General features: G+C 34.3%; 1 protein-coding gene across 1 annotated transcript in view; it reads right to left on the reverse strand.

Annotated features, from left to right (window-relative positions):
* Positions 1-23,534, reverse strand: part of LOC137819559 (BEACH domain-containing protein C2) — a 56,827-nt gene extending 33,293 nt beyond the window's left edge. The window contains exons 1-4 of the mRNA XM_068623446.2: positions 21,464-23,534; positions 19,526-20,313; positions 11,799-12,455; positions 3,651-3,785 (exon numbers count right to left, since the gene is read on the reverse strand). Of these exons, the coding sequence (XP_068479547.1) occupies positions 3,651-3,785; positions 11,799-12,455; positions 19,526-20,313; positions 21,464-23,483 (3,600 nt within the window). The 5' untranslated portion in view covers positions 23,484-23,534. The remainder of the gene's footprint in view (positions 1-3,650; positions 3,786-11,798; positions 12,456-19,525; positions 20,314-21,463) is intronic.
* Between the last annotated feature and the right edge of the window lie 1,793 nt (positions 23,535-25,327).

Genomic DNA, 25,327 nt, shown 5'->3' on the forward strand with positions numbered 1-25,327 from the left:
ACTAAGCCTGACATTGCCTATGTTATAGGGGTTGTAAGTTAGTTCATGCATAATCCAAAGAGACTAATCTCAAAGTTGTTTATTGCATGAATAGTACTTTAAAGGAACTCCGGGAAAAAGAATTCTAGGGTTAATGAGATGATCTTAGAAGCAGAAACAGACACTGACTATGTAGGTTCTAGAGAAGACAGAAGATCTACCTCTGGATATTGCACTTTTCTTGGAGGGAATTTAATCACTTGGAGGGGCAAGAAACAAAATGTTGCGGTGAGATCAAGCACACAGAAGATCCATGGCCTGAAGGATTTGTGAAAACTATGGTTAAAGATAATTTTAGAAGACCTAAAGATTGATTGGAAAAAGCCTATGAGATTGTATTGCAATAACATGTCAACAATAAATATTGTGCATAATCCAGTGCAACATAATAGAACTAAGCCTGTTCAAGTAGACAAACACTTCATAAAGGAGAAATTGGTGGAGAAAATGTACATAATGTATCCTCTGGAAATCAACTTGTGAATGTATTAACAAAAGGGCTAAGTAGTGCTACATTTCAATCTATGGTTGACATGTTGGGAATGGATTCTCGCAACGCGACGCTTTTCATGGCAAGCCTCTTCGATGTACCTAGTGTTTCCTTTCCAGGCTTTTTATTGGGTTGGGATGCATGACCCAATTTGTAACCCGAAAGTTTAATTAATTACTATTAAGAAGTGAACTTTAAGCCTAACTCAACCTTATAAAACCAACTTATAAGGTGAGGTTTGCACCTACTTATATACTGTGAAAAGTTCTTATCTCTAGTCGATATGTCATCTACAACACACCCCTCTCACACCGAGGCTGCCAACTCGTGCCTGATAGCACCCAGATAAGCCCAACAAACTCTCACTGGAATAGGTTTTAAATGACTCTGATACCATATTAAGAAGTGGACTTTAAGCCTAACTCAACATTATAAAATTGGCTTATAAGTTGAGGTTTGCACCCACTTATATACTATGAAATCTCCTTATTCCTAGTCGATGTGGTATCTCCGACAATTACTTCCCAAGCCCAATTACTCTTCTCTCTTTTTTCAAAGCGCAATTGCATAATGGCTTCCACGACTTCCATAAGCTTCCACAACATTGTGACTCACTCTCTTCCCCATAAGCTTTTAACTGCCATTGCCTAAGAAACCGTGCACCTAAGAAATTGCCATGAACTGTGATGATTGCCGCTCTCCCCTCCCCTTAGCTATTTAATTTCACTACATTGCACTACACTAAATGCATTGCACTTTCTTCCTTTATTTTTTTTTCCACCGAATTGCACTACATTGTACACTACACTATACACTTTCTCCCTTTGCTTTTTTTGCACTGCACCGCAACACTATCTTTGTAAACCAAATTGCAGTTTTCTTCCTCTGTATTTTCCATTGCACCGCACCCAATCTATAGTCCCAATCATTAAAATGACTTCAAATCCAATTTCAAACTCCTGTATACCCATGACTGTGACTCCCAAAATGCTCCAAGAAACAATATATTAGCCTTTGTGGAACATCAATAATGAAAGGTGGGACAAGCAATTCCATAGGTTTTTCCATGTTGTAGGCTATTTTCTTAACCCTCAAATGCACTATCACCCCAAATTTAAAGCAGATTTGGAAGTAAAATGAGGTCTAATGAAATGTATAAATAGGATGGTGGAGGATGAGGATGAACAAACTCTAATTGATGTTCAAATTGATGATTTCAAAAAACAAACAAAATATTTTAGTTGTCCCTTGGCTACTAGGTCAATTAATTTAAAGACTCCAACAGATTGGTGGGAACCTTATGGTGATGAGTATCCTGAACTCCAAAAATTTTCTATTCATGTATTGAGCTTGACATCTAGCTCCACCGGACGTGAGCATAATTGTAGTTCCTTTGAGATGGTAAGTTAATGTTATAATATATCATATTAATTTGTCTTTGCATTTGTTTAGGCCCACACAAAGAGAAGAAATAGGCTAAAGCAAAGCACAATGAATGATGTTGTTCTTGGTATGGCTAATTCAAAATTAGCTAAGAAGAAGAAAACAAGAAAAGCAACTCAAATTAATATTGAGAATTGTTCATCTGATGAAGAGTGGATTATGGAAGATGAGCATGAGCAAAATGAAGCATTGGATTTGGATGAAAACTTGGTTCTAGTTGAAGTTGAAGAGGATGAAAATTTACATAGCCATGATTTACACACGACTAATTTGAATGGTGAAGGAGATGGAAAGGATGGATTTGAAGGTCTCTATGCAAATTATGAATTTAACTTACAAGATTATTTGGTTTAGGTAGATTATCATTTTTGTTACTATTTTGTAACTAGGAAGGAGTTACTCCTATGTAACTAAGATATGGTACGTAGGAGTTACTCCTAATTATGTACTCTTTTATATATTAAGGAGTTACTCCTATGTAACTAAGATATGGTAAGAAGGAGTTACTCCTAATTATGTACTCTTTTTATATATTATCAGGTTCAATTATGAATTTTGAGTGAGATATAATGATTTTATGTGTGTATATAACTTTTAATCAAATTTAAAAGATCTTACAATCCTTGTTACGATCTCCTGATTTACGATTCATAAAAGGGTCTTCCCATAAATTCCATTATGTTAGCATTAAACTCAAAGCCGTCATTAGTTTTATTTTAGCATTTGAATAGCCAATAATTATTATCTTTAATTCTAGTTTTGAATCTCATTTATACTATGATTTAAATGTAAATTATAGTATAGGTTTTATGAGAGAGAATGTAGAATTTGAGAAGTCTATTGTAAGACTATTTAGAGAAATTGTATTCTTATTTGAAAATGTAGCAGTGAAATAAAATTGATATTCTCTGTTCACAAATATCTTGCTCTGTTTTATCACCTCAACACCAACAGATATCATTGAACTTGAATTATAGGGATAGATTGTGTCTGTCATAAATTAGGATTTTCCGTTATTAAGTTTTTTTGTTTTCTATTTAAGAGCAATTGCCCTTCTATGAATATCATCAGAAACAGTTTTTCTGCAATAAGAAACTATCTAATTGGTGCCAACCTAGGAGGGTCTTTGGACAAAAAAGGGAAATGGAGTTATGTTTCAGAATTAGTTACTAAACAATATAAACAAGGGGTAAATTGTCCCCGTTTTTCTTGTTGAAGAGAAAGGGTTCTTTGAAATCATTAACTTATATTTTTCTTAGTTAACAAACTTAATAAACTCTAAGAGGTAGATTGTCTTTGTTTTTCTTGATTCAATTCCTTGTTGTTTAAATAGAACCTAGTTGAGTCTATCACTTTCTTTTAACTAGTTTTAAACTTGTTACCAGTTTTAGCTAGTCTCTTAAGTAAAGACATGATTTCTATGTTACATAACAATCTTGTAGATCATAAACTGTTGGCAACTTATCCTTACAACACCCAAAAGAAAAAAAAAAGGTGTCTAACAAGAAACTAAAAGGCCTAAAATAAGCAAGTACTTCAATAAGTAAATTGCAATAAGAAGATCAAATCCATATATCAAGAACACTAGAAAAGAAGAGACTAAGAAAACCTCGGCAAAGATAAGATATGATGGACAAATATAGCATGCATATTGTGAAAAAGATTGTTAGGTCAATACCTGCAGTACTCTGCTCTGCAAAGGCCTAGGTGCAAATGGAAGGGAATGCAAAAGCACTATTAGCATCTGTGAATGCTCAAAGCGATGGCCAGAATCATTGACATTCAACCCATTCTCTGTTGAAGAAGCATTGATCTGAAATAGAAAAAAGAAGACAAAAATAAACGAGGCAAATGAAAACATGAGTAATCTTAAATAGATATCCAAAAGGGCTTCAAGAGATTTATTTCCTTTAATTAGGATTTCGTTTTTCCTTTAAATAGCTTGTATTTGTTTCTTTTTTAGATCAAGAAATGTAATTCCATAATTATTGCTTACGACCTACACATTTTTTCACATGGTATCAAAGCTCTAGGTTTTTTCTTGGAGCCCTAGTCTATGCTTTTTAGCACCTATGGCCTTCATTGCCATTTTATATTCAAATCTAGATACCTCAAAACTGCATTGTGGGGCTTTTGCATTAGCTATCTTTTCCCATTAGCAACAATAGAAGTTCACAACCTTTCAAATTAATCCATGGTGATATATGAGGACCATCTACTATAATTAAAATCTCTGAGGCTTGTTGGTTTGTAGTCTTTATTGATGATTGCACAGGAGTTATTTGGCTCTATTTGCTTAAACAAAAATCTGATGTGAACATTCTTATTCGCATCTTTCATCAATGACTCGGAACCAATTCGAGGTTAACATAAAAAGATTTAGGTCTGACAATGCTAGGGATTATTTCAACCAAATTATGCCTACTTATTTTAAATCCAAAGGGATCATTCATGACTCTCCATGTGTCTATACTCCCCTACAGAATGGGAAGGAAAAATAGGCATTTGCTTAACACCACCAAAGCACTTCTCTTTCAAGAGAAAGTTCCAAAAACTTATTAGGGAGAAGTTATCCTCACTGTCGCATATATGATAAATAGGTTTCCCTCACATATCCAAGAGAACAAAAGTCCACTAGAAACCATAAACAATTTTTCCCTCACCTCAAGATCTCAAATGGCCTCATTCCTAGAATATTTGGGTGCTCAACTTTTGTACACATCCACAACCTAAATAGAGACAAGCTTTATCCTCAGTTATTAGATGTGCCTGTCTTGGTTATTCAGCAACTCAACAAGGCTACAAGTGTTATAACCTTTCATCTAAAATATTGTATATCTCCATTGATGTCACCTTCATTGAACCTAAATATTTTTTTTCTCAAACGCTGGCTCCCAAGAAATTCTTTCAAGAGATTTTGATGACCACCTTGAACCCTTTGTTCTATCATATGCTCCAACTGAAACCTTAAAAAAATGACCCTACAGTTGAGAAAATTAACTTTGGGGTAGAATTAGAAGCTAAGACTGATAATATCACTAATGCCGCTGAATTCCAACTAGAAAATACTAGAACAGTTAGAGATTCAGCCCCAAGAGTTAGTACCTACAATTTTCCAACATTCAACAATGTCTACACAATAATGAAGAGCATTCCAGACGTGTGACATGTCCATGAATTCAATCCAAGTTTTGAACCTAAAACTACAGATAGACTTGAACTAGAAAATGAGAACACTTTAAACTCTTCAAATGATCTTCTAATAGCCATCAAAAAAGGTACTAGAAATTGCACAAAAGCCTCTCAATCCTTTATCAAATTATGTTTCTCTGGATAGATTATTGGTTAACCATAAAATGTTTAGTGTTAGATTGAATTCTATATCATCCCCAACATTGTTACTGACACTTTGACAAGGAAAGAGTGGAGAGATGGCATGAAAGTGGAGATGCATGGATTGGAAAAATACAGTACTTGGGAAATAGTTGACAAACCCAAAGAAAAGAATATGGCTAGTTGAAAATGGATATTCACAGTAAAATATAAGGTTGATGGGTTATTGAAAGGTACAAAGGGAAATTGGTTGCCAAGGGATACACTCAAGATTATGGAATAGACTATTAGGATACTTTTGCACCAGTTGCTAAAATGAATACTATAAGGATTTCTTTTGTCCTAGCTACCCACATTAATTGGTAACTTATACAATATAATGTCTAAAATACTTTTCTCCATGGAAAATTGAAGAAGAAATCTACATGAATAGTTCACCTAGCTTTGAAGGAGACAAGAAAAATAAGGTGTGCAGACTGCGAAAGGCTCCCTATGAACTGAAACAATCCCTTAGAGCTTTGTTTGGAAGATTCAAAAAATTTATGAAGGGATTTGGCTACAAAATCACACTTTGTTTACTAAACATTCCAAAAAACAAAAGGAAACAATCATTCTAGTTTATGTTGATGATATTATAGTGATTAGAAATTGAAAAAGAGAAGGAAGAATTGAAATAGTGACTAGTCCAAGAGTATGAAATAATAGAGCTAGGAAGATTGAAATATTTTCTAAGGAATGAAGTAGCCTACCCTAACCAAGGAATTTTCATATCTCATCAACAATATATAACTGATTTGTTGGTAGAAATTGGGTGTAGACTAGTGTCAACTCCAATGGATCTTAATCACAAGCTATATAAGGCTAAAGAGAGATTAGCCCTATACAAAAAGATGTATCAAAGGTTGGTTGGAAAATTAATATATTTGGCTCACACACAACCAGATATTCCTCATTCAGTGAGTATCATCAATCACTTTATGCATGAACTGAAGGAATCTCATCTTTAAGTTGCTTATAAAATTGTACATTACTTGAAGGGCAACTCTGGAAAGGGAATATTGTTCAAAAGAAATGGAAGACTAACTCTTGAAACCTGCACTGATGTTGATTATGTAAGTTTTCTTGTTGATAGAAGATCAACAAATGGATATTGTACTTTCCTAGGTGGGAACTTAGTGACATGGAGAATAAAAAAAACAGAATGTGGTGGTAAGATCATTTGCTAAATTAGAATTCATGTCCATTGCACAAGGGCTATGTGAGTTATTATGACTAAAAATTATCTAAGATGACTTGAAGGGTAATTTAGAGGGAACCATGAAGCTCTACTATTATAATAAAGTAAACAATATACATGGCACATAATCCCATTCAGCATGACTAGACAAAACATGTTGAAATAGATTGACACTTTATTATGGAAAAATTAGAATAAGGTTTAGTATGCATGTCATACATTTCGACCAAGCAATAGGTAATGTGCTAACGAAAGGACTCAATTCCTCAAACTTCCATAATCTCATAACCAAGCTAGAAATGGAGGATATTTATTCCTTAGCATGAGGGGATTGTTGAAATATAAGTTTAAATATTGCACATTTACTTTACAATAGATACAAATTGACTAAATAATAAATATAACTTTGTTTGCAAGAAATTCCTAAACTTAAGGGATTGGAATTAGGTGTTTATTTTAAACATTTGCTTCTGAATTAGAATCTTTATTTCTGGATATTTGTTTCTGTTGCATAATCAGGAGAATTATTCTGTGATTAAGTGCAGATTCCATTATCTATTTATTAGGACAAATTTGTTAGTGATTTGATTTTATTTCTACAGCTTTAATCACCCATTATTTTTGGCTTTCATTACCTATTATTTCTTTCCTTAATTAGGTTGTAAACAGTTTATAAATAGAGACTGTAATCACATTTGTAAATCATCTCAGAAATACAATTCATCTATTTCTTTCAACTTGGTACCAAAGCTCTAGGTGACTCTGCTTCTACAATCTTCTTTTTTAGAAGCCTTCATTGCTGCAATTATTTTTCTGGGCAGCTTTCATTGCTACAATTTTTTTCTCCGTTGACCACCACCATTTTGTGTCGTTGATTGTCACTATCATTATTGCCGACCATCGCCGACCGCCGCTGCCCGAAATTTTTCCGACATTTTTTTCCAAACAAAACCACCACCAATCAGTTTTGTCTTATTGCTATCAACTCTCACCAATGTCGACTAAAAATTCAACTCCTCTTAACTCCAATGATCTGCAGGTGTTGCAAAGCAACTATCGTCTTGATGGAAGCAACTACCTGCAATGGACCCAGTTGGTTCGTGCTACCCTCAAGGGAAGGAAGAAATTGAATCACCTAGAAGGGAACCATCCAGCCCAAAATGGTCCTAAATATGAAGATTGGGACGATGAAGACTCTCTTATCATGACCTGGTTATGGAATTCTATGACACCAGAGATTAGCCGAAATTGTATGTTCTGCTCCATTACTAAGGACATTTGGGAAAATCTTTGTCAAACATACTCTATGAAAAAAGATACTGCAGCATGTTACGAGATAGAACACAAGATCATCCATACCAGCCAAAGGAGCCTTTTAGTAACAAACTACTATGGTATGTTGAATGGTTTATGGATCGAATTAGATCAATGTCAAAATTTGAGAATGAAGTGCACAAATGACTCTATCGCACTAGTAAAATTCCTTGAAAGGGTACGCATATTTAATATTCTTTCTGGATTGAACTCTGAATTTGATCCTATTAGGATTCAGATTTTAGGTAAGGAAAAACTCCCTTCTCTCTCCTTGCGTCATCAAATGTCTCTTCATCGGTTATGCCCCCAATAAAAAGGGGTACAAATGTTATCACCCTCAAAGTCATTGTTACTTAATCAAGAGAATTATGTTGCAATTAAGTGCAGATTCCATTCTATATTTATTAAGACAGATTTGTTAGTGATTTGATTTGATTTGTACAGCTTTAAACACCCATTATTTCTAACTTTCATTACCTATTATTTCTTTCCTTAATTAGGTTGTAAAACAGTCTATAAATAGAGACTGTAATCACATTTGTAAAACACATCAGAAATACATTCCATCTATTTCTTTCAACTGTCATAAAGTTTATATTTCCAAGGATGTCACCTTCCATGAAACAGAGTCTTTCTTTCCTAATTCTCAGCTTCAAGTGGAGAATATTCAAGAAGTTGAGGACCTTTAGTTGCCACTTTTTCCTTTGTTGCAGGATTTCGTTCTTAGGGAGGATGACAAAGACCCTACGTCAACATCATTACCAGAGAAGAATAATGAGGACAGATACTTTGGGAAACAATATCAGCGAAGGCAACAAAAACCTGTCCTGGTCGAACAGCAACTTCAATTGTCCGAACCGAAGGTAAGAACTCATACCTGTGAGACTCTTGAGGACACCTTAAATGAAACTAACCTAGATGATTTACCTATATATTGCCTTGAGAAAAGAAAAAAGATCTTGTGCCAAATATCCTATGTCCCAATTTGTGTCTATAAAAAAACTTTCTATCCAGCACCAGAGTTTTCTTTCAGCTATTGATTCTATCAGAATCCCTACATCAGTACAAGAAGCCTTAAAGGATGAGAATTGGGTTCGAGCCATGAATGGAGAAATGAGCGCATTAAAAAGGAATGAGACTTGGGAGATTGTAGAGAGACCAAAAGATAAGAAGGCAGTGGGTTGTAGGCGATATACACAGTTAAGCATAAGTCTAATGGCACACTGGATCAATATAATGCAAGTTGGTTGAAAAAGGGTATACTCAAACATATGGGATCGATTATGAGGAGACTTTTGCTCCAATGGCAAAAATGAATACAGTCAGAATTATTCTCTCCTTAGCAGTGCACTTTGGTTGGGAGATATATCAATTTGATGTTAAGAATGCCTTCTTGCATGGAAGCTTGAAGGAAGAAGTATACATGGAGATTCCACCTGGTTATGGTGCAGTTAACGAAGCGAATAAGGTGTGCATACTTAAGAAGGCCCTATATGGTCTTAAACAATCACCTCATGCTTGGTTTGGAAGGTTTACTCAAGCTATGGTATCTTTGGGGTACCGACAAAGCCAAGGTGACCATACTATGTTTATAAAACATTCTCAAAATGGTAAACTCACTCTACTTTTGGTCTATGTAGATGATATGATTATTACAGGTGATGATGAGATTGAAAAACAAATTTGAGGGAGAGACTGGCAGCTCAATTTGAGATGAAGGATCTTGGGAAGCTGAAGTACTTCCTTGGGATAGAAGTAGCTTATTCGAGACTGGGCATCTTTATTTCTCAAAGGAAATACATCCTTGATCTTCTCAAAGAGACTGGAAGTTGGGTTGTAAGACCACTGGAGTGCCAATAGAGAAAAATCATAGGATATGGAATGATGAGGAAAACCCAAAAGTAGAGAAGACACAATATCAAAGACTTGTGGGAAAACTCATTTATCTATCACACACTAGGCCAGACATAGCCTATGCAATTAGTGTGCTTAGCCAATCTATGCAGACAATAGATAGAATTATTCAGTACTTAAAAGCCTTTCCAGAAAAAAGGATTGTTATTCAAAAAGGGGAAAAACTTATCCATGAAAGTACATAATGATGCTTATGCAGGATCGATTGTTGATAGGAGATCCACCATAGGCTACTGCATGTTCTTGGGTGGAAATTTGGTGACATGGAGGAGCAAGAAGCAAAATGTAGTTGCAAGATCAAGTGCAGAGGCAAAATTTAGAGCCATGGCTCAAGGGGTGTGTGAATTATTATGGATGAAGATCATACTTGATGACCTAAAAATAAAATATGAAACTCCTATGGGTTTGGCGTGTGATAATAAGTCTGCTATCAGTATTGCACACAAGTTCAACATGATCGAACAAAGCACGTAAAGATAGACCGACACTTTATTAAGGAAAAGTTGGATAATGGTCTTATAGCCACTAAGTACATCCCTTCCAAACTCCAATTGGCAGATATGTTTACTAAGGGACTTCCCATAAAACAATTCGAAGATTTTACTTTCAAGCTGGGAATGATAGATATACATTCACCAACTTGAGGGGGAGTGTTGCATAATCAGGAGAATTATTCTGTAATTAAGTGGAGATTCCATTCTCTATTTATTATGACAAATTTGTTAGTGATTTGATTTGTGCAGCTTTAATCACCCTTTATTTTTGGCTTTCATTACCTATTATTTCTTTCCTTAATTAGGTTGTAAATAGTCTATAAATAGAGACTTTAATCACATTTTAAATCATCTCATAAATATAATTCATCTGTTTCTTTCAATTGTTTCCTTTATTTCAGGAGATTTATTTATTTTTATTTGGATCTCATTTTTCCTTTAAGTACCAATTTATTGTTTCTTTTTTATACCAAGAAAAGTAATTTCATAATTATTGTTTATGGCCTACACATTTTTCCACAAGTCTAACTCAACCTCAAAAAATGGGCTTGCAAGTTGAGGTTTACACCTACTTATAAATTATAATTTGATCACATCTCTAGTAAGTGTCCTCTCACCGAGGACTAGACATCTCAAGCGAGGAAATATATATTTATGGGTGGTCTCATGGTTATCCAAAAGGAGGCAACGAAATAGGCTCAATAAACCTTTCTAGGATAGGCTCTGATACCATCTTAAAAAGTGAATTTTAAGTCTAATTTAACCTGACAAAACTGACTTTAAGGTTGTTATACCAACTTAAGTTTAGATATGATAAGAAAAGTAGAGTTATTGTGTTCAATTGATGTATATTATATATACACATGTACATTTATATATATATATATATATATATGAAAAGTACTATCCTATAACACCCAAACCTTAAGCTAGGTACATACACCCAAAAATGTAGTTTAAGAAGGTTAACACGATAACAATCACAATTTTAACATAATTATAGAAATATCTAATTAGAATTAATTTATTGGAATCTGATTAAAACATATGACATCATCTATATTCATATGAAAGTTCCTATAATTATTTGTATTTATCGCAATTAGTATGTATTTCTTGCAATCATGTAATGCATACACATTTTCAACATCTCTTGCATCTATTTCTCTCTTTCAACAAAAAGTTACATACAATGAATGCCCGTAGATTTCAAATAACATAGATAGTACACATACAAAGCAAAGAATGTAAGAACTATATCATATAGAATTAAGTTGAAAGAATTATAACATTTTCTCATATTGAAAAAAAAAAGACATTCTTAAATATCTACACACTTAGAAAGAAAAAAAAAACTATAAGATTATAATGGCAAAAGAAAATAAGCTTATGCTAAATAAAGCATGTCCATTTCAATAAACACAATATTTTCCATTTTTATACTGGTATATAATTAACTTTAACTGTCACTAATAGTATCCTTCGATTGGCATGGACTAGGGAATAGAGAAAAGGTAGGGAAAGTATGTCATACCGAGGCAGTCAATAAAGCTGTGTAGACATTGTTTGTCATTAGCCTACCCGGTGATGCCTGGAAAGCCTTTTGTAAGGCGTAAAAAAGAAAAGACACCTTATCATCAAACATTGTACTTCCTCCATCCTGCAGTCCAACACCCAAAAGGTTGCTTGCAGTATCAAGACCAGCACGGGAACCATACCTCAGATGCCCAGAAATTATTAAAGCACCTAAGAGACCTACAATCCCAACAACAATGCCATCACTTTCATCAACATTATAAACATTTTTCCTAGCACTGTCAGCACTGATGGATAGACTTATGCCTCCCAAATTCTTGACAGATGGAGTTTCTGAGGTAAGTGTCATCCCTTCAATATACACATCAGGAGAACTAGCACCAGTGTTACTGCAACTCTCAGCATATTGAGAACCTTCATCATCGTGACATGTTTCTGTGATTTCACTGCCACCATCAGTTTCATTTTTTTTTAATTCAGGATTCTTTGGTGCCGATTTCGGAACATCACTTTCTCCAGCTTTAGCTTCCCTCTGAAGAAGAACAAGAAGAGTTTCTATCCCTCCACATGCTAGGAATGCTTTTGCAAATGAGTGAGCTCTAGCTATATTAGGCTGCACAACCAACCTGTAGAAGAGATGTAACACCCTGGCAATCTGGAAAATAAAGTAAGTAAAGAGTAAATATTTCTTTAAATTTGATAACTGAGATTTTAAAAATTAAACCAAAGCATAATAAATTTATGTTAGATTGTTCAAACTTCCAAATAAGCCACTAAACTTGAGATTAGTCATAACCACAAAGAGAAGATGTGGATTACATGTTTTCAGACAAAGCAGAATATCAAATATCAATAACCCTGAGTTTTTTTTCTAGTTTAGTTATGCAACAAAGTAAGGTATAGTTAATGGCTCATGAAGTAAATTTAGAGCATACAGCATTACATAGAAAATAGGGTTTAGCTTTGGGGCAATTACAGCAGAAGTGTCAAATATCCCAAACACAACTCTTGAAGTCCATCCTCCCGAATAAAATGTAAAAGCGAGAGCAACTTAGAAGCTATAGTTAAAGGGGTCACGACATAGCAGTACTTTGTCTTCGTAACTATTGTAATTAATGAGTAAAACTCTGATACTTTGATAGTTTATTAGTAGCCTAGAATTGAGTTTCAAAAATTTATTATATTAAGAAACCCTCCCAAAATAGCACAGCACAGTAGTACACCAATCTATGATGTACCAAAGACATCAAACTAAAAAGACTTCACAAGAACACTACAAGAAACTTAGTGAACTACTTGATCCCAAATAAACTCAAAAGGAAACACTTAACCAGTTAATTCCTTGCATTTCTTTCAAACTATATACACTAAACAGCCACAATTTGAGAATGTAAAGCCTTTTAGCATCTCTATCGGTACCATAAGCTCTAAATTAACTCCCAGAATGGACTTGTCACATGTCTGGAATGCTCTTCCTTCTTGTGCAAACATTGCTGAATCTTGGAAAACTATTGGTACTAAATTTTTAGACTGATTCACCAACTATTCTAGTATTTTTTGCTGAAGCTTTATAAATGTGCAATATTTACACCATATTTCAACAAAACCCAACATGGGAGATTGTGACAGACAAAAAGACAGTAGGGTGTAGATGGATATTTATAGTGAAACATAAGGCAGATGGGTCAATAGTTAGGTATAAAGCTAGATTGGTTGCAAAGGGTATACTCAAACTTATGGAATTGATAGGAGACTTTTTATCCTGTAGCAAAGATGAATAGCATCTCATCTTGGATGGGAATTACATCAATTAGATATCAAGAATGTCTTTCTTCATGCGGATTTAGAACAAGAAATGTACATGGAGATTCTTTCCAGATTTGAAATTCATGGTGGAAGGAATGAGGTATGCCGCCTAAAGAAGGCCTTATATATGCTCTTAAACAATCTCCAAGAGCATGGTTTGAGAGATTTACAAAAGCAATGGTTTCCTCAGGATATAAGCAAAGTCAAGGAGATCATACTTTATTCATAAAACACTTTGTTATAGGTAAACTTACACTTTTGTTGATCTATGTGGAAGACATGATTATTGCAGGAGATAATGAAACAGATAAATTGGCTTTAAAGGAAAAATTGTTAGCCCAATTTGAAATGAAAGACCTTAAAAAACATAAGTATTTCCATGAAATAGAGGTTGCTTATTCAAAAAAAAAAGGATTTTCATCTCCCAAAGAAAATATTTACTTGATTTCCTTAAAGAAATAAGTGAACCTCAACAGTTCCTATTAAACAAAATCATAAAATTGGAACTGAAGAGAGCTTTGCTGTAGTAAAAACCCAATATCAGAGATTGATAGGAAAACTTAATTATTCATCACATACAAGACTAGACATTTCTTATCCAGTTAGTGTGGTACATCAGTTTATGCATGATCCAAGAGAAAGACACATGCAAGCAGTTAACAAAATTCTTTCGTACTTAAAGTCAAGCCCATGAAAGGAGTTATTCTTAAGGAAACAAGACACTTTGACCCTGAAGATGTATTTTAATGCAGACTATTCAGGTTCTGTTAATAGAAAACCGACATTTGGGTACTATGTGTTTCTTGGAGAAAGTCTAATGACCTGCAAAAGCAAATTACGATAGAGTATCTTGTTCTAGTGTAGAAGCTGAATTTCGAGCCCTTTCTTAAGGCTTGTGCGAAGGAAATTAGATGAAGATCATACTTGATGCCTTAAAATTAAGGTTGGCCCTTATACTGTGATAAAAAGTCAACCGTGAGCATTGCCCATAATCCAGCCCAACATGATAGAACAAACATATTGAAATTGGAAGACACTTCATTAAAGATAATCTTGACAGAGGCCTAGTGGTTACAACTCATGTTCCTATAAGATTTTAGATAGCAGACATTTTTACTAAAGGGCTTCCTCAAGGCACATTCCAGGATCTTGTAGACAAGTTGGGAATGATTGATATTGATTTACCAACTTAAGACGGAGTGTTGTAATGGCAGATTATTAGGATAAAAATATTCTTAATATCTCCATAATAATGAGGAAATAATACCTTTAGAATCTTCCTATTTATTTCTACATATCTTTATTTCCTTTTGTAAAAGTTTTGGTTATTAGAAATAGAGATGATGAGAATGTAATTTTTGTAATTGAGATCAATAAAATAATTCTTTAGTTTTGAACTAAAGTGAATCAGAAGGTGAGGAACTAGACTTAGACATAATAATTTATGGAGATCCAGGGGAAGAGATAGAACAAGGGCTAGTTTCGAGATAAGCGGAACACATGCAGAAATACCCAAAGTACATAAATGACTACCAGGTGAAGATGAGAAAAAAAAGAGGAAATGAAAATATTTGCTCATTAAACAGAAAATCTTAGGAAATATATAACCTACCTCAGAAAGATAAACATTTGTAACATTTGTGATGTGGAATAACAAGACACATTCTTGGGAGCGAAATTCAAGTTTTATGGGAGTTGTATGGTTAAGAATAGAAAAAGAAGCACATCCAAAAGCTTTTAAAAATTTACAATCAGCAGCAGTTTTAGAAAAAACAATGGAACAAGAAAAATAGAAGGAGCAGTAGGTAATCTACTTTTAAGATGAAACACTAAAGATATGGTCCTAATAGGATAAAGGAAATGATACATCACTAAGTAAAGTAAGACCCATGTCAGCAATATGATGATGCTTCCCTTCAATGACAACATTTTGATGATGAGTGTAATGATAAATGAGTTTATGAATAATTATATTTGAATTCCTTTTCTAGAACTCCTAGCGTTACTTCTGAAAAATTGAATGGGAAAAATATATCTCTTCCTCTGCCTAAGTTGAATTAGGGTTCCTTGGCCAAGGTTTCCACGATCAAATTGGACCATAGAAGAAATTGATTTTCAGCCTTGTGCTTTATTGTGGCAATCTGTGGAACCCAAAATATTGGATACTCGTAAATCATTCACAACGTCCAACTCATTTTGGAAAAAGGCTCAAAATATTTGTATACATGATATTCAACACCTTTATGACTCTGCCAATAGACTTGCCTCTCAAACAAACAGATCACGAATGATATCTTTTATGGCTAAAGCTCAATCAGTTGAAGAATTGAAGATGTTCTTGGAGGTTGAGTCATTGGATGAGACTCAAAAGCTAGAGAAATGTTATGTAGTTATCATCCTCCATATCATGAATCTAGATTTTGGTCATCTTAGAGATCAACTTTTAATAGGTCACAAAGTTCAGTCTATGGAAACCTTGAGAACACAACTTTTTTGAGTTCCAACTCTTCAAAGCAAGAATGTACAAGACCCTATTGAATCTTTTGTCATGGCATCTAGACGTGGAAAAGGAGGACGCAATACTAGAGGAGGACAAGGCGCTAGGGGACGTCCTCAATGTATGAACTGTAAGAGAATGGGTCATAGTAAGAAAATTACTTCTCTGTGCATAGCTTTCTTGACAAGACAATTAATATCTCTAAAGTTGAAGTTCTTGAGCCCAAATTCTCTTATGAAGAGGCCAAGAATATTCGAGACTAACAACTATAACAGCTTGACACACTCACTACACAAACCATTTTGCAACTGCTTACACTCACAATATGTGGAAAGTCAAAGTCCATGGGTAATTAGCTCAAGTTCTTTTGATTACATTTTTGGTAATACCTCAATGTTCTCATACCTATCTTCTCCTAAAAACCCTCATCTCATAACTTTCGCATGAAAGTCGTGTTCGTTAGGAATACATGTTAAGATCTTTTTTTCCTAAACTATCTGAACCAACATGTAATTCTATCATTTCTATCATGCATTCGAATATTTGGGGTTCAAGTCTTGTCTCATCTTTTGTTTTAGATATTTTGTTACTTTTTATTGGTGAGTATACCATATGTACTTAGGTTTATCTAATGAAAGAATGTTTTGAATTGTTGTTTATCTTTACATCTTTTTTGAATGAAATCAAAAATCAATTTGGTCGAGTAATTAAAATTTTAAAAAGTGATAATGCCAAAGAATACTTCTCCTCTAATTTCTCTATGTTTTTAAGTTCACATGACATTTTACATTCGTCTATTTGGCTCACACACTTTAACAAAATGGTATAGCAGAAAGAAAATATAGACACTTGATTGAAATGGCTCGTACCTTATTGTTTGGTGCCAATATATCCGTCCATCAATGGGGCGATGTTGTTTATTTTTATTTTTATTTTTTGGGGCGATGTTGTCCTAAATGCTTGTTTTTTTATTAATAGAATGTTGTCTTATTCTCTTAGCAAGAAAGATCTTATTCCATTTTGTTTCCAAATGAACCCTGGCCTGATAAGGCCAACAAACTCTCGCTAGGATAGGCTCTAAATGATTCTAATACCTTATTAAGAAATAAACTTTAAGTTTAACTCAACCTAATAAAACCAGCTCATAAGATGAGATTTGCACCCACTTATATACCATGAAATATCCTTATCTCTAGTCGATGTGGGATCTCCAACACACCCCTCACGCCAAGACCCTCCAATTCATGTGTGGGACTATATATTTATGGGTCCGATAGCCAGTGGCCCGATAAGCCCAACAAACTCTCGTTAGGATAAGCTCTAAATGACTCTAATACCATCTTAAGAAATGAACTTTAAGCCTAACTCAACCTTATAAAATTGGTTTATAAGGTAAGGTTTGCACCCACTTATATACTATGAAATGTCCTTATCTTTAGTCAATGTGGGATCTTCATCTAATTTCCTTCAAGATATGCCTCAACATATTCTTTATGATGAATTGGAACTCCACATCAGTGTGTTCATCAAAAAAAGTCTTAATCTTGAGAAGATAATCTTCCATTAATTTGGAACCAAGTCAAACTACACGCATCGCAATATATCATTGACACACGCGAGATTTTGTTGGAAGACCAAAATATTCACAAATCTACTCAAAAACCTCATAGGAGTGACTCAACCCAAAGACACAAGACAAAACTAACTTAGAGAGAATCGATTGAAGCCAAACAAGTAATCTTGAACTTCCCTCGCTTCATACTCCAAATCAGCTTGATCAAGTTTATGAGTATCTTCAGTGAGATAGCGTGACAGAACTACATGATTTTCAACATGTTGTTGCCAATGAAGATAAATCAACTCATCAAGCTCTTCAGCAATGGAAGTTGGAAAGGACTATGATGCGGAAGACATAGAAACAGATGAAGACATCGTGAAAAAAAGACATCGCAATGATAAGATGACTTGAAAAGAGACTTGCGATAAAGAAGTCACAAACAGAAACTCACAATGAGGAACCCTAGATTTTCAGAAGAGGAAACATTGGAAAACTAGCTCTAGATAACATGTAAAAGGGATTGAATGATAGAAAAAGTTATAACAAATTGAACTGTGTTTATTATTTTCACTTTTGAAATAAGAAGCTTACAAGAGTATTTATAGGTAACCGCTTACAACAATAGATATAGTTGTTAGTAATAGCTAACAGTTTGTAACATGGTAGTAATAGCTAACAAATGTAACAGATAGTACATACAAAATATAACTAAGTCTTCACTCTAATATTGTGGATTGAGAGTGATAGTACCAGTGTAGTTCAAGCATTTACCACTTTTACTATTGTTCCTTGGTGTGAATATATGGTTAAATTGTATGGCTCTTGAGGAATGAAGTTTAAAGTTTCACATATAGAGAGAGGGTAATAGATGTTCTGACTTACTTGGAGCACAAGGTATTGTTGATAGTTGGTGGGATGTTATGCTTTCTTTTCTTAGTATTGCTTTCTTCAATACAAGGGTGGATAGCGTTTACCTTTTTATAGGTTTGTTTAGATTTCGTTAATGGGTTTGTTTCAATCCCACTTTATTTAAGAAATATTGGATAGTTATCTTTTTCAGTTCTTTTTATGTCTTATATGGGGATTTCAGTTAGTTGAACATAATAGACATTCATTTACCACTTGAAGGAGAGGGTAGAAGTCGTTAGAAGACTCTAGAAATTTGTTTGTAATATTTACTTCGTATTAATCCTTTTCAAGTTTTACCATCAAGGAAATGGTAGATGGAGTTATTGACAGTCACTAAAGACTTCCCTCATACTGATGGTAATCATTACTCAAAAATCTTCACCCATTTTGCGATGGTAACCACCATTAGAGTTCTTTTATCATTAGTCGCGAATTTAATAGCTTTATTTTCTCCTAATTGTATCCTTATATTTATATTTATTTTATAATCAAGGTTTGCTAAGATTTCTCCAAGCAATTTCTGCCAACATAACTCCAGTGTAATTTTAGTCAATCAATAATAAGAAAAATCATTTTCTTTTAATAAAATAACAAACTATCTTTATACTAAATAAATTTTCATAACATAATTTATAAGTTGTTTTTACTGCATAAAGTTTTAAAAATAGAAAGCAAAAATGAAAACAGAGGATAAAAAAAGTTACCTAACAATCTTCAAACATAAAACCAAAGGAAAAAATTTACAAGTAAAAACCATCGGAAACATGAAATACGCAAGCAAAGCCTTTTGAAATATGGATAACCTCAACAAGATTGGCCTAAAAGGATGTTACTGATAAATACAATACATCTGTATTATATGACACGAACTGCAGAAATCGTGATATCAGAATATTTTATTATAAGAAATATGAATTATAAGATGTTGTGTGTTTCATATTAGCATATTTCTTACCTGACCAGGTTGTCGACAGTCAATCATGAACCCAAGTAAACATCGAACATCATCTGATGCCAATGTAGGAGATGCTGCCACCATTAGAAGTTCAATTACCACTAAGAGCTCGTCAACCAAAGCATTGACCTCACCAATCGGTCTTGTTGATCCAGTTAGATAAAAATTATTTACTGAATCTTTTTCTGGAACAGTCCAATAACTTCTTCTACAGCCATCAAGAAGCATTTGAATGGCATTGGCCTCTCGCATCACTACCGACTCAGTGAAAACCATGTCGGCAAGTGATGATAGAAGCTTCTTTTGTATGCCATAACTACATAAACTCCAAACTTTTAAATCCAGCAACAGTGTGGTGAAGAGACGCACTTTGAGCGTTTGGTTGATATTTTGAGATAGACAAAGTGAGACAACTGCAACAACAAGTTCCTCATCACCTACACCATCACGTGTTCCATCACAAAGTGAAGCCAGGGTTTCGAGAAGGTAATTTAAAATCTTCGAAAGAATCTCAGGTCCTTTGCAACGAGCCAACTCCTCACTGTTCCTCGGATGTTGAATAGCCATTGATATAATTCGAAATATTGGACCAGCCAGAGATGAAGTGGCTACAGACACAGAAATATTCCCCTGCCGTGGTTCTAGAGTATCCTCGTGTACATTGCTAATTGCTAAGGGAAGCAAAGATAATGGACCACCGTAAGCCAATGCCCACAAAGCATCTACAGGTCGAATTCGTGTGGCAACATGGACTTGACCAAGAACCTCAGCTGGGCGTCGAAGCAATCCTGAAACATAATAAAGGAACCAACCATAACAAGTACAGCAGTGCATATTTTACATGCCTTGATAAAAGAAATTTTGTCATGGTCTGACAGTAAATACATGCAATTATTTCAATAAACTTAAGGATCTGGATTTTAAATACTAAAACATTGTACACAAAGTTGTTTCTTAAGAAGGATTTAGAGACCAATAGTTTGTCTATACACATGATTTATGACATAATATTGGGGCGTTATTTAATCCATATAACTGACCCCATCTTCCTAGTTGAAAAAGACTTGGCTATTGTTGTTGTTGGACTTCCTAAGAACAAGCCATGGATTATCCAACAAATAATCAGTGATATCAAAATGAAGAACTGACAAGAGATGAAAAGAACCAGCGATCTAATGGAGATTGGTTTACACTAAAACTAAAAATAATAAGAGACTAGAAAGAGATAGTGCCTAAAATTGTAACAGCTAGTAATATATAGTAAATTTGTAAGATTAACCACATAACGAATTAAGAAACTGAATTCAGTTAATCAAGCGCACGAAAAAACAGTTATATCATGCATGGCCAGCTAAGCATAAGTTACACTTGGACATAAAAGAAATCCACTGTTACTCTTTTTTTTTTAGATCAGCAAAGTTGTTACTTACTCGATGACTCAAATAATACTGCATGGTATAATATTTTGTATTTTCATGGGCATGGTTCTCTATATAAATATGAAATTACATTATCTTCCAATAACACTGTTTTCTTAGAAGTGTTAATATTCACTTTTCATACTAAACAAATATACAACCTAGGTTTTTTTCAATGCATTTATAACTGAATTTAATGCTAATTCATAACTTGTGTGAATAAACAAGAAGCGTGCAGTTTACAGAAAGACAACAAAAGAAGAAGAAATACAGTGGAAAATAACCTCTTAATAATCAAACAATTGTTACCACTGAATGAGAAAGGAAAACCCGCATGTTACTTATAAAACATGCCAATTTCCAACCCAAAAAAGGTTGTAAGAATTTTCTAGTTACATCATATAAACAAAAACTTAGATTATTTATCAAGCATTTTTCTTTCATGAAAAATTAACATACTTAGGCAGTAGCAGAAAATTTTATATATTACCGTAAAATCAACACCCAGAAATTATCTGACCTGCAGCACCAGAAGGTGAAGCATCTGGACAGAAACGCCCACTGAGCAAACTAGGATGATAGAGTAGGTGAATGAAATCTCCAATTTCTGCATCCAAAAGAACACTTTCCTCTGCCTTGCTCTGCACATGGGCATTTGTTGCAAGCCATGGCAGCCCTGCTGCATTACCAAAAGAAGGTACAATATCCCCTCCTCTAGTAGCCAAGCGTGCCATCCTTTCAGGGCCAATTGGTTCCCTGAAGATGTAAACAGGCCCCATCTCCGCAAACAATGGGCACTGACGACGTCTCCTTTGCAAACCAGCCATAGTAGGAGGAGGGTTAGTTCCTATGCAGCAAAATGCAAGGGGTTTGGAAATCCTGGGGAACTCAAAAGGACGAATTTCGTATAAAGACCCATCTACATATAATCTAATTTCATTTTCTGCATTCCCAAGAATACCATTCTTGCTTGTATGTTCAAGACCAATGAAGTACCAGCATTGTGGTCTAAATGCATAAGTAAAATGTAAAGCAGATTTCCTTGCCTTTCCACAACCAATTTCAACAACCAAAAATTGAGCATGAAAATAAGCCTCTATTCCCTGATTATCAGCAGATAAAAAACTGAATAGACGTGGCATGTGTACCGTACCTTCACCAGCAAGAGCACTGGCTGCTGCAGCAGCTGACATAGCTGATGACTTACCTGATTTAGCAGATGCAGCCGCAGCAATTGCAGCAGCAACTGTTGCTGTATTTAGTGCATCAGCAAATGATTCAATGTAGATCCATGTTGCAAATGCATACCCATGGATAAATGGCCAGCGACCCTCACCTGGACCCAGCAAACCAGAACTTTCGCCATCAAACTCAAAAGTGCAAGCTGGTCCACTAGATTCCTTTTCAGTTATTGCTTTTTCCAATGCAAGCATCAAGCGTGAAGCCCAAATTGTGGTAAGTGTTCTTGGAATGACTTCAAACCATCTATGAAGATCACTAACAGTAAGAGAATGCCCAGCCAAGTATTGTATGCAGCGGCACAAAGGAGTTCCATCCCACCTTATCTGCCCATTTAAGCCAACATCTACAGTGAAAATTTTTTCTGCTGTTTTCAACAGTACTCCTAACAGACCAGCCATCGAGCACATTGCTCTATTTCTAGTGCACGCCCTTAATATAGCAAGAAGTCCCCTTACCATTCTTGTCCTAGGTGACATGACAACATCAGAATCACCAACGTAAGGAAGCCAAGGAATCAGTTCACCTGACACAATGGCTGCCCGAGAGTTCAGCATTACACTAGGAGGATTCTCACCATCCTCTTCAAAACTTTCGACACCACCCATTGTTGCAAGAAGTGAATCTACTATTAAGAAAGACACGCTGTCCATTTCTTCACCATTCCCAAAAATTTCTACACCGCTTGCAATATTCTTCAGTTTCTCCATACCTTCAGGTTTCCCCATAATAGCAGAATCAATTAAATGCAATAATTCTGCCGACATATTTTGCCCAGCATTTTTTTCCCAAGGCTTTTGTGGAGAACTAACAGAAGAATATGTAGGCGAACCAGAATGAACTGAAGCAGGATACTCCTTGTCCGTGTGACCAAAATGCCCCTCTGACCCTGGGCTTGTAAGATGGTCATGTTGCATGTCATGAACTGGGAAAAGATTGCCCTCAGTTGAGTACACCCCGGACGAATATTTTAAGTTATCTGTATTACCAACAAATGGGTGTTGTGCTTTATCTGCTGAATATTGGTTTGAATCCACATGTTCATCATGCTTCTCTTTATCTTTCAAAGTTTCCTGCTCAAACCTGCCGCCCTCATCCATAGCTCTAGTTACAGAATTTATCCCATGTCCTTGTGAGCGTACCTTTTCATTTGCCTGTCCATCCCCAGTGTCACTCCCAGCATTCACATTTTCCTTCTGAGGACTCTTAACAACTCGCTCCACGCCACTATTATTCACTTCATGACCATCTAATCCATTATCAGATATTTTTGTCTCTTTTGGTTCTTCCTCTTCTTCCATTATACTATCACCAAATATGCTAATAAATACTCATTCAAATAACTAAACCAGCAATCCACCTGCAAATAACACAATTAACAAATTATCCATCCAAAAAGTCTAAATTAGAAAAGGAAACTAGTCACCGATATCAAGAGACCAGAACATCTATGGTATAATATTTGCAATCGATAAACATTATATTACAAAATTTCGTCAAAACTCTCAAACAAGAAAACCGTTAAAAAGCGCCGGCTTAACTTATTAACTCATAAAAGCATTCTCAAACACCTACACTACTTGAAATTCGCAAGCTGGTTATGATCATTCACTCACATTATCTGAAATCAGCTCAAATCCCTCACACGTTGCCAGAACAAATCAACAAACACGGACACACTTTCATGCATACATTACACGAAGCCAAACAAAAAACATTGATCGTGGTGACGAAATCGGCATTGTTTACGTGACGTGAGATTCAAGGAAAAAAAAAACGGTTAGAAATGATACCTCGGTAAAGTGACGTTGAGACTTGATCGAAGCTCGGAAATGGAAACGAGAGGGAGAAAGAGAGAGAGAGAAGGCGAATTGGGCGCGAGAGTGAGGGTGGAATTGGGATTTGGCAAAGTGACTATAACTAACGGGCTATAAGTATTTGCCGCTTCTGTCTGTGGTTTTGCCCAGTCAAACATGGAATTTTGAGAAACCAACGGTTAGCTTTGTGGTGCCTATTTTACCCTTTTTCCCTCCACTAATTTTTTTTTCCAGGGAATTTTTCTTCTTATAAATTTCTTTTAAAACACACCAAGTCTTTTATATTATTATTATTATTTAAAATTTATAAAATAGAAAATACCAGTTAAATATAATGAAATGACAACTTCGTCCTTTTTCTTTTTTTTATTAACATCTTTCTTTTATTTTCTAGATTCTACGACCGACGACATCAGAATTTGAAATATAATTTTATATTCTTAATTCTAGAATTAATAATGAATTTGATATATTTTGAACTCCAAAATATAAAATTTTATTTTAAATTTTAGAATTTAGAAACTCTACATATTATACAATTTACAATTGAAAAAAAATCCTGAATATTTTGTTCAAAGATAATTTTAAAATTAAAAAATTTAAGGAAGAGGAAGAAGAAAATATGAAGGTGGAGCACAATAAGTAATTGGTATGAGAGTGATTCTAAATCCAACTCAAAATTTCTTTAGAAAATCTTTCGCATTCTTGCACATTAAGAAAATAGGATTCAAAGATAAGATCGACACTTTTAAATTAATAATAAGATTAAATGTGCATTAATTTATAAGATATTCGATGTAGTCTTTGATGTAAGACATGAATGGATAAATATTTTAATTTTAAATTTTTGTATTTTAAATTTATTATGAAGTATATCTTATTACACTTTTTTTTATTGGATTAAATATGTTTTTTTTTTCACGTAAAATTGATTTTTTTGGATCTATACTGGTATAGTATGAAAACAACTAGAATGAGTTATTATCAAAAAAATTATATGACGAAATTTTGAGTATGTAATAGATGTTAAAATATTTCATGTTGATTTATTATTGATGTAGATATTATAATATTAAAATACATTACAAGTTGTAAAATATTTTGTTATTAGTAAAACTTATTTCAATAGTTTCCTTAATATTTATTTGGAAATTCACAATTTAAGACAAGATAGTTGTTGGAAAAATTTATTTTGAATTATAGAAGTGATTACATGTAATGAATCAATATTTTTAAAAGAAATTTAAATCTACTATATTTTTCTATATGTTCAATAATCCAACATCGTTTAGGAGTCGAGATCAATGACAGTTCAAATATACTTTTCT

This window comes from Phaseolus vulgaris, chromosome 10 (assembly GCF_051622355.1).
Source record: "Phaseolus vulgaris cultivar YP4 chromosome 10, ASM5162235v1, whole genome shotgun sequence".
In the NCBI taxonomy this organism is placed as follows: Eukaryota; Viridiplantae; Streptophyta; class Magnoliopsida; order Fabales; family Fabaceae; genus Phaseolus; species Phaseolus vulgaris.